At 37.3% G+C, this 10,638-nt stretch overlaps 1 protein-coding gene across 1 annotated transcript; it reads right to left on the bottom strand.

The window, feature by feature from the left end:
- Positions 1-6,100: 6,100 nt before the first annotated feature.
- LOC118709335 (SNRPN upstream reading frame protein-like) lies at positions 6,101-8,925 on the bottom strand. The gene is given in 3 exon segments (XM_036421323.2): positions 6,101-6,180; positions 6,183-6,334; positions 8,891-8,925. Coding segments are annotated over 3 exon segments (267 nt in total).
- Between the last annotated feature and the right edge of the window lie 1,713 nt (positions 8,926-10,638).

The following is a 10,638-nucleotide window of genomic DNA, read 5'->3' as shown; positions in this document are numbered from 1 at the left end:
CCTTTAAAAAAAAATGCCATTTGAAAATGAGATCATGGGAATATAGACACCAGACTCTTTGCTGTTGGAAGAGGCCAAGAAGTTATTAGTTGAACCTGCCACTCTAAGTAGAATCCCTCAGAAAACATTCTTGATGAGACAGCCCCCAGCTCTGCTTGAACACACATGCATTGGAGAACTCACTACTTCACATCTGTTTTGCATGTTCGCCAAAACAAGAAAGATATTCCTGGTGGTAACAAAATCACATGAAATCCATGATCCTGTACAAACTAGATAAAATGTGAGAGAAACATGTTGGGAATCTTCTAATTACCTGTTGGTCAAGTTAGGAAGTTAGAGTAAACTACTAGCTAAACTGCTTTCTCAAGTTTCCATTTTAGGCATGTCTACTGTTTGCCCACTGCTTGTAGGCTGCTGGAGTTCACTATAGGAGAAGTAAATATTGTCATTTCAAATAAAGAGCTGTTTATTATATAACAGAACAGAAGTTGCCTTCTATTTTTGAGACTCTGGTAAGTTAATTGGGGACAGTAGCCAAAGCAGCTGCCCAGGAGATGGTGTTTTCCAACAGCTACAGTCCTTGAGCTAAACTGGGTTCATGTTTGTCTACAAAACTGGCAATCACATTGTTCTTTTCATTGAATGTTCTTTGGCTCCAGTTGGGGTTGAGTAAGTGGGGACATCCTTTGTACTGCTTTACCAGCCCATTTGTCTCCTGCAGTGAGGGGAAACCATAAGCCAAGACAGATCAAAGCCAAATCTGATGGCCTGCTACCATTAATGGGATTCAGCCCACACTTTTCCCCATGAAAGGGGAAATGTTGACTTAATACCTATTTCTATCTGAATCAGGGGTTCCAAACTTTTGATTGGTTGGGGACTGAGCTTAGTGAGGAAGGAAGAAGGAGAGAGAGAGAAACATCAATGAGGAGAGAAAATCATTGATTGGCTGCCCCCTGCATGAACCTAGTGGGGATTGAGCATGCAACCTGGGCATGTGCCTTCAACTGGAATCGAACCCAGGACCCTTCAGTCCACAGGCCAATGCTCTATCCACTGATCCAAACCAGCTAGAGCTTCAACTGGTTTCTTACATTTGATTCTCACTTTTGAGATGAGTGAGGAGGAATAATATTATTAACTCCATTTTACTAATAAAGAAACAGTGCTAAAGAGTGTATAAGTGATTGGATATGTGATAGAATGGAGGCCATAAGCCTGAGCTTGCCTATCTCTGTTTACCCAGTTCTTAGTCTCATTTCTAGTAGATGAAAATACATCATGTACCTCAAGCTTTTTAATAGCTATAAAATATTTCATGGATTTAAAAAAAATTATCTAGCCGAAACCAGTTTGGCTCAGTGGATAGAGCGTTGGCCTGCTGACTGAAAGGTCCCAGGTTCGATTCCAGTCAAGGGCACGTACCTTGGTTGCAGGCACATCCCCAGTAGGGAGTGTGCAGGAAGCAGCTGATCAATGTTTCTAACTCTCTATCTCTCTCCCTTCCTCTCTGTAAAAAAAAATCAATAAAATATATACATTTTAAAATTATCTAACTATTCTCTTATTGATGAACATGTCTTTCCCCCCCCAATCTTTTTCTTTTATAATGATTCTTTGACTGTCTTCCACATATATCTCTGAGTACTCATGTGACTATTCTAATTGGGTAAGTTGCTAAGAGTTAAATTACTGAGTCAAAGTATATGTATCTTAAGATTCTGATCAATGTTGTCAAATTGTCCTTCAAAATTTGTACTGTTTTCCATTCCACTATCTTTCCCTAAATGTCTATCTATGTTATTTAATCTTTGCCAGTCTGATTAGGAAAATATGGCTAATTAAAATTTTTTTTTAAAGTTTAGCATCATATCTCTAAAATAGGTATGAGGAAAACATATAAATTTGGTGTACAGTTCAATGATTTTTACAAATGTACTGCTATACATCTGAGTAACCATCATCCAGATCAAGGTATAAAACATTTTCATTTCCTCAGAAAGTTCTTTCTTACCACTTTACCCACCCATCCCAGGGGTCATCACTCTGACTTCTGTCAACATTAATTAATTTAGTCTATTCTTGAATGTAGTGTAAGTGAAATCAAACTATTTATGTCTTTCTTTGCTTAACCTAATATCTGCATTCATTCATATTGTTGTGCATATCAGTTAATTCTTTTTTATTATTGCTTTGAATTACATTACATGAATATGCAACAGATTATAGTCCATTCTCCTGTTGATGGACATTAATCTTTCTAGTTATTTTACAGCAATGAATAACATTGCTATAACATTCTTGTATATGTCTTTCATTGGGCATACATACTCATTTCTTTTGGTCATACACCTAGAGAATTGCTGAGTCATAGAGTAGGTATATGTTTAGCTTTCATAGATACTGCTTAATAGTTTTCTAAAGTTGCACTCCCACCAGCAATTGCATGAGAGTTCTACCTGCTTCCCATCCTTCCCAATACTCAGTGCTTTTAGTCTTTTACATTTTAGACTTTTTGGTAGATAATGATAGTTTCTTGTGGTTTTAATTTTTGTTTTCCAGATGAATAATGATATTGACCATCTTTATTTTCCTGATAAATAATGATATTGACCATCTTTATTTTCCTGATGAATAATGATATTGACCATCCATATGCTTATTAGCTATTTGGATATTGTCTTTTGTGTGATACTTGTCAAGCCTTTTGCCCGATCTTTAAATTGTTTCTGTGTGGTTTTTTATTTTATCTGATTTGCATGAGTTCTTTATACATTCTTTACCTATCTTTGTCATAGATAGATAGATAAAATATTTCCTAGTCTGTGACTTGTCTGTTTATTTTAAAAGATTTTTAATAAAAGTTCTTAATTTAAATTAAATCCAATTATATTTTTATTCTTTTATGGTTATTATTTTTCTGTTCTAGTTAAGAAATCTTTATCCTAAGATCAGGAAGGTGTTCCCCTATGTTTTCTTCTAGAAATTAAAATATTTCAATTTAACATTTACACTTAAGAGCCACCTTCAATTAATTTTTTAATACGTTGTCAAGGTAGGAAATCAACTTTTTGAGGATTTTTTTTTCTATATGGATATACAATAGTCCTACACTCATAGGTTGGGGGGGAAAAAACAACTTTCTTCCACAGAGTTGCAGTGGCACCATAGGGGGCAAGTATTCAGTATTTCACCATTAAATATGCCAGCTATAGGCATATTTAATGTTCTTTTTTTTTTAGATACCTTTTGTAAGATTAATAAAGTTTCCTTCTATTTTAAATTTGTTGAGAATTTTTTGAATGCATGTTATGTTTTATTAAATGCATTTTATGTGTCTATTAAGATTATTATATGGTTTTTCTCTCCCCCCCCCCCTTTTCATGTACTGAATTACATTGATTATTTTAGAATGTTAAAACAAACTTGCATTCCTGGTATAAACCATAATGTATTTTTATCTCTATATTCAATTTGCTAGTGTTTTATTTTGAAATTTTGTCTCCATATACAGACAGGACTTTGTCTTGGGCTCAGATTTATGCTAACCTCATAAAACAAGTAGGTAAGTGTTCCCTTTTTTGCTAATTTCTGAAAGTATTTGAGAGAGAATATCATTATTTAATATTTGTCAGAATTTCCCTTGGAAGGCACCTAGTCCTGGATTATTATTATTGTAGGGCAGCTTTCTCCCAGACAAAAGTGCTGGCAGAGGCTATTGTATCTATGCTGAGTCCTCCCCTCATTGCAGAGCTCACTGGTAACCATATCTGAGTTTCCATCAGCCTGTCTCAAACTATTGGCTCCACCTTGGTGATTTCCTGAGATCCCAGCCCAGCCCAATTTGCAGCCCCATCCAAGCTGTTTCCATGTTTGACTCAGGCTTTAAACTTTCCTGAAATCTCTCAGAACAAGCAGCAGCTGGCATCAGTGTGCCCCATTCCTCTCAATAGGGCCAAGGCCTGGCAATAGCAGTAGCTTGCCTTGTTTCACATCTTGGCTTCTCCTGGGTGCTTCCAAGCTCAACACAAGTAGCAACCATCTGCAAATCGCTCTGTAACAGGTGGTCCCAAGAAGGGCACAGGCAATGGCTGACTTTGGCCTCCTAGGAGGCCCCAACTATTGGTATTTTACTGTAAAACTTCAGACCACACCAAATTACACTGTACACTTCCATGAGTGCCATACTAACACCAAAGCCAAGTCCAGCTGCATAGGAATATTTTCTGCATAGCAATTAATCCACTGTAGTTACAGCTGGTTTTCCCAGCCAATTGGCCTGGAGGTCAATTCCTCCCAGTGACACCAACAGCAATCAAGGCTCAACTACAAGACACAGCCCACACAAGGATGCACCTAGAGTGCCCAGCTCAAGTGATTGGGAAAACTAAGTCACTGGACCCTACAGGACACCTATTGTATAAGGCCGTTCTACCAATTCCAGGAGACATAGCATCTCTATCTAATTCATTAAACACACACACACACACACACACACACACACACACAACCTACAGCCAAATGTGGAGACAATGAAACATGTCACAAATGAAAGAACAGAAGAAATCTCCAGAAAAAGAACTAAATGAAGTAGAAGCAAAGCAAACTACTAGATACAGAGTTCAAAACAATAGATATAAGGATGCTCAAAGATCTTAATGAGAGCTTTGAGGGACTTAGTGAGACTTTCAAAGATCTTGGTGAGAATTTCAAGGAAATTAGTGAGAACATCAAAGACATGAAAAAGGACCAGTCAAGAATGAAGAATACAATAACTGAAATGAAGAATAAGTTACAGGGAATCAACAGTAGAGTAAATGATGCTAAGAGTCAAATCAGTGATTTGGAATATGAGGAAGCAAAAAATACCCAATCAGGAGAGCTAAAAGCAAAAAGAATCCAAAAATATGAAGATAGTATAAAGAGCCTCTAAGACAACTTCAAAAGTACCAATATTCACATTATGGGGGTGGGTGCAAGAAGGAGAAGAGAGAGAGAAAGCAAGATATTGAAAACCTATTTGAAGAAATAATGACAGGAAAATTTTCCCACCTGGTGAAAGTAGACTTACAAGTCCAGGAAGCACAGAGAGTCCCAAGCAAGAGGAACTCAAAAAGGCTCACACCAAGACACATCATAATTAAAAGGTAAAAGCCAAAGGTAAAAGACAATGAGAGAATCTTAAAACAAGCAAGAAAAAAGCAAATAGTTACCTACTATGGAGTACCCATAGGACTGCGAGCTGATTTCTCAACAGAAATTTTGCAGGCCAGAAGGGAATGACAAGAAATATTCAAAATGATGAACAGCAAGGACTTATAACCAAGATTACTGAACCCAGCAAAGCTATCATTTAGAATTGAAGGTCAGATAAAGAGCTTCACAGACAAGAAAAAGCTAAAGGAGTTCAAAAATATGAACAACAAAATGGCAATAAATACATAGCTATCAACAATTAAATATAAAAATAAACTAGCAAGGAACTTAATGAACAAAATAAACTGATGAATAAAATAGAACCAGCGGCATGGAAACATGGAACAGTCTGACGAATCTCAGAGGGAATGGGAAATGGGTGGGAAGAGATTAACCAAAGAACATAGCATATATGCATTACCTATGGACACAAAAGATACAGTGGTGAAGGCCTGGGGCAGGATGGGAACCAGGTGGAGGGAGAAGAAAAGGTGGGGGAGGGGAACATCTTAAATACTCTTGACAATAAATATTTAAATATATTTTTTAAAAAGAGAAAGAAAAAGGAGCGAGAGAGAGAGAGAGAGAGAGAGAGAAGAGAGAGAGGAGAGAGAGAGAGAGAGAGAGAGAGAGAGAGAGAGGAGAGAGAGAGAGAGAGAGAGAGAGAGAGAGAGAGAGAGAGAGATACATCAGTTTGTTGTTCCACTTATTGATGCATTCATTGGTTGATTCTTATATGTGCCTGACCTAAGACTGAACTTGCAATTTTGGTCTCTTGGGACAATGCTGTAACTAACTAAAGCATTCAGTTTGCAGTGAATTATTAGAGCAGCCTTGGAAAACTAAGACAAAGCTCTTTAGAAACATTGATGTTTCAATACTTCTTTATCTTGATACTGCTTTAACCACCTCTTGGTGTCTCAGCTAAGCATGCCTGTCCCAGTTCCACCTGAAAATTCTCCACATGTATTTGCAAATGCTAGACTACCTCGGGTACAACTGACACTCTTCATAGTTCAGTGAGGCTGTCCTTCTGTCCGTCTGTGTTTGACCTGGATTTCCACCTCTGATGTGCTGTTCTGCAGTCTGTCTCAGGTGTAAGCGGTCCCTGGCTGCTCCATTGCACCACTGGCCACTTCTCCGGCCAGAACGTCAGACATTTTCCACAGCTGCTTTGCTCTACCCCATTGCTTTCTTACATTCCAGGTGGCAATGGATCCCTAAAATTGTAATTTGTTTGTAGTAACCTGTTCCTCCTAGCCCCTCCTCCCAAAAGCTTTTAGTGTGTTGTCTTTATCCATGTGTGTTCTGAAATTTCACAATGTGTCTAGGTATGAATCTTTTTTAATCCTGTTTTGTATTTAACAGGTTCTTTCAGTCTGAAATTTTATATCTCATATCAACTCTGGGGGATGTTCTTCTAATATTTTTATGTTTTTTTCCATCAGTTCTCTATTCCTGGGTGTCCTGTTGGACAGATATAGGTTCTTTTGGTTGGTTCTATCTCTCTTGAAATTTTTCTCTTGTGTTTTTCATTTTTTGCTCTATGTGCCAAGAGATTCCCTTAGATTTCTTAGATTTTATTATTTTTATTTTGTTATTTTTAATCTCCATTAACTCTTCATTGTATTCCTTTGCTCCTTTTTAAAATATATTTCATTGATTTTTTACAGAGAGGAAGGGAGAAAGATAGAGAGCTAGAAACAATGATGAGAGAGAAACATCAACCAGTGCCTCTTGCACATCCCTCACCAGGGATGTGCCTGCAACCAATGTACATGCCCTTGACTGGAATTGAACATGGAATCCTTCAGTCTGCAGACCAATGCTCTATCCACTGAGCCAAACCTGTTTTCGGCTCTTTTTTCATTAGTAGTCTCTTCTCAGATACAATATTTTCTCTTTTTGGACACAAAATGGGACTTCTTTGTAGTTTCTTATGTTTTATTTTTAATAGATTTTATTGATTTTTTTTACAGAGCGGGATAGAGAGTTAGAAACATCGATGAGAGAGAATCATCGATCAGCTGCCTCTTGCACACCCCCTACTGGGGATGTGCCCGAAACCAAGGTACATGCCCTTGACTAGAATCGAATCTGGGACCTTTCAGTCCGTAGGCCGATGCTCTATCCACTGAGCCTAACCGGTTTCAGCAGTTTCTTATGTTTTATGAATCATCTTTATTTCTGCTGTTTGTGCCAGTTTTTTTTTTCTTAAATATTTGTTTTGGTGATGTTCACTTTAGCTACAGAATTTCCTCTCGGTCTATGTTTTTTTTAATATATCGAAGTCAAATTTGATTGATATACGTAGCTTGGATGGGGTTTTCTTTGTTCGGATCCTGACTTAGAGCTAGGTTTTGCGTTTGGGGGTGAGAATGTGAGTGATAGGATTCACATTAAAATGCTGGGGCAGGTGTTCAGGTTGAGCTTGTCCTCAAATACCTCAACAAAGTGGGTCCTCTCTGGTGCTCCAGACCTGTACTCTGAGTTGTTATTGCATGAATACAATACATATACCACCCAAATTTCTTTGGAGATAATATTTCCAACTTGGCTTAGTGCAAAAGTCATTGCCGTATAGTATGATAGGAGCAGGGATCAAAGACCAAGGGCAGCAGGACTCCATGCTTTGGCTCCCTCAGTCATGATCCATGTACCCATCTTTAGAGTTGAGGCTGAGGGCAACAGCATTTATGGGTTGAGTAGGGAAACTGTAGTCCTTAGAGGTGATTCAAATGCTTTTATCTGAAGATTAAGATGAAAGCCATAACTGTCCACCATAATAGGCAAATGTGATTAATCCCATTTTATGAGTGCATTCGGTGAAATATTATGAAGGAATCATGGAGATTAGGAATGGGGAGCAATATGATTTACTAAATCAATCTAATATAAATACCACCATTGTTGAACATTGTGTTGATCATTGTACGAAAAGCTAGAGGAAATGGTTAAGCATTTCCATCAATGTAATCTTGGTCCAGTTCACACCAGTTGGGGGTGGAAAGGAAGCTGTCTGAGGAGGGAGAAGCTCTAAAAATCACTAACATTATAACAAATATGCTGTAGGCTTCACTAGAGACCAACTTCCAGTTTCTGATTTACTGAATATCTTTCCACTAAAGTGAGTATAGAGTAATCATGGGAGGAGAATGTAGCTGTGGAAAAGACATTTGGAATTTCACAGAATGTTTTGGGCCTGTTTTACAACCCACTTGTATTCCGTTCCTATCCATTTCAAAGGCTTTTCTGAGTGCTGACAAGGAAGAAAGTTCTGCTAAATTTGAACCTTTTAAATAGATCAAGATTTTCAAACATGGTCAGATTTGATGCAGATAAATCTCCACCACAACGCAATGTTGATGGGATCATTCATTTACTTTTTTTTTTTAAAAGCAGAGTAACTGACAATTCCAAATATGGATCAGGCATTTAGCCTTAACAAATGTAGTAATCAACATAGAGAGTGATCAGCTTATCCAGTTTCCCATCTATGTTTTAGCTGAGATGTTTAATTTTCATTTTCTCCTTTCCACTGACATTCTAACCTAGTGAGGGAGGTCTGATAGCCCTTTCCAGGGATGTTGTTACTTCCTCTTTCTTACATAAGAACCGGAATTCCATTTGGAAAAGGAAATTACATTGGGCTTGATCAATAACCTCAAAGAACTAAAAGAAAAAAAAGTACCTGTTATTTGATTTTAATATGTACTTGATGTCCATGATTTGTGTTCATGTGTTAATTGTTGGGTCACTAGCAATTAGATTAGCCATTGTTAACGTCTAAAATGGATTTAAATGCAAAGAGAATCGATACTTGAGCTAAATGTTTAAATATCACAATACTAACAAGAGAGGAGTCTTCCCAATTGAACTACTTTTTCGTTTTCTGCATTTTACAACACTGAGCGTATCTAGGAGAGGTGAAATTTACCACTTTGTAAAGGACAATATAAACATCTTGCTGTGGTAATAGAAACGATGAAAGTGGCACGTGCATGAGCAGTAAGTAGTAAGTACAGCTTGTGAAACTAAAATATCTTAGCATTTAATTAGACAAGAGATTATAGTAATTACTATGGCTGATGTTTTTAAGCACTTGCTGGGTGCTTGACGCTGTTTTGTTTTGTTTTTCATTTAAACTTCACAACGATTTTATGAAGCATGTGCTAAGTGAGTCTGGGAGGATCCACCTCCATGAAGTTACAAATAGGGTTGAAGCTTAGTTCTGCTGACTACGGATCCAAAAACCCATATAACCTATCTGCTATTTTTAGCCAATTGTGATTCTAGATATTTTAAACAAATGGAGCTTTAAAGGTAGAAAGTCCAAAGGACTGATATATTCAGAAAGATATTGGAGTTTACCATTACTTGCTCCTATAGTCCACTAAATAAGGTCTCAGAAACTATCTTGTTAGATTTTGATACCCCCATAACCCTAAATTTTGTTTGTTGAATTAGATTCTACAATTGTAATAGTGAAATTCACACAAAAATGTAACTACTTAAAAAATTTTTTTAATTTAAAAATTTTAAATGTTCAAATATTCTTTTGACTTTGGCAAATTCTGTAAGAACTATTAGAGTGTATACAATCATAGAACATAGAAACTTTCTGAGACTTTATTTAGTGGACTATAGGAGCAAGTAATGGTAAACTCCAATATCTTTCTGAATATATCAGTCTTTTGGACTTTCTACATTTATGGATTTGAATTGGGGAACTAAACCTGTGTGTGTGTGTGTGTGTGTGTGTGTGTGTGTGTGTGTGTACCCACATATGTGTATGTATATACACCTATGTGAATACCTGACCGGTGTTAGTGGTGAATTTCCCTAATTAGAAATAATTTTAGTCAAATACATTAGCCATTGTTTAAATTGCATTTAAATATTGGCTCTGTTTAAAAACAGCAAGACCCTTTGGTGCAGATTCTCCTAGTTTTTTGTTCTCCAGTATTACTTGAGAAGCTAAACATAGTTATGTAAATGTATGTCAAGTAGGCCCCCTGGGATTTGGGGAAAAGATATAACAGGATCTTTTGTGGCTCCACAAAGGCTATTTATATGGAGCCCTTGGTTTGCAGAGTTGGACCCTGGAGAGGGGAGGTAGGGGTGAGATGAGTAAATGTGCCCAAATTATGAAGAACCAACATGTTCTTTTTTTGTGGTTCAATATTATTAGAACATCTCTGAAGGACTGACATAAATGTTTAAAAATATTTTTTTAGCCGAAACCGGTTTGGCTCAGTGGATAGAGCGTCGGCCTAAGGACTGAAGGATCCTAGTTTCGATTCCAGTCAAGGGCATGTACCTTGGTTGCGGGCACATTCCCCCAGTGGGGGTTGTGCAAGAGGCAGCTGATCGATGACTCTCTCTCATCGATATTTCTAACTCTCTGTCCCTGTCTCTTCCTCTCTGTAAAAAAATCAA

This window comes from Pipistrellus kuhlii, unplaced genomic scaffold (assembly GCF_014108245.1).
Source record: "Pipistrellus kuhlii isolate mPipKuh1 unplaced genomic scaffold, mPipKuh1.p scaffold_m20_p_1, whole genome shotgun sequence".
Taxonomy (NCBI): Eukaryota; Metazoa; Chordata; class Mammalia; order Chiroptera; family Vespertilionidae; genus Pipistrellus; species Pipistrellus kuhlii.
This window is presented reverse-complemented; position numbering and strand designations above follow the sequence as displayed.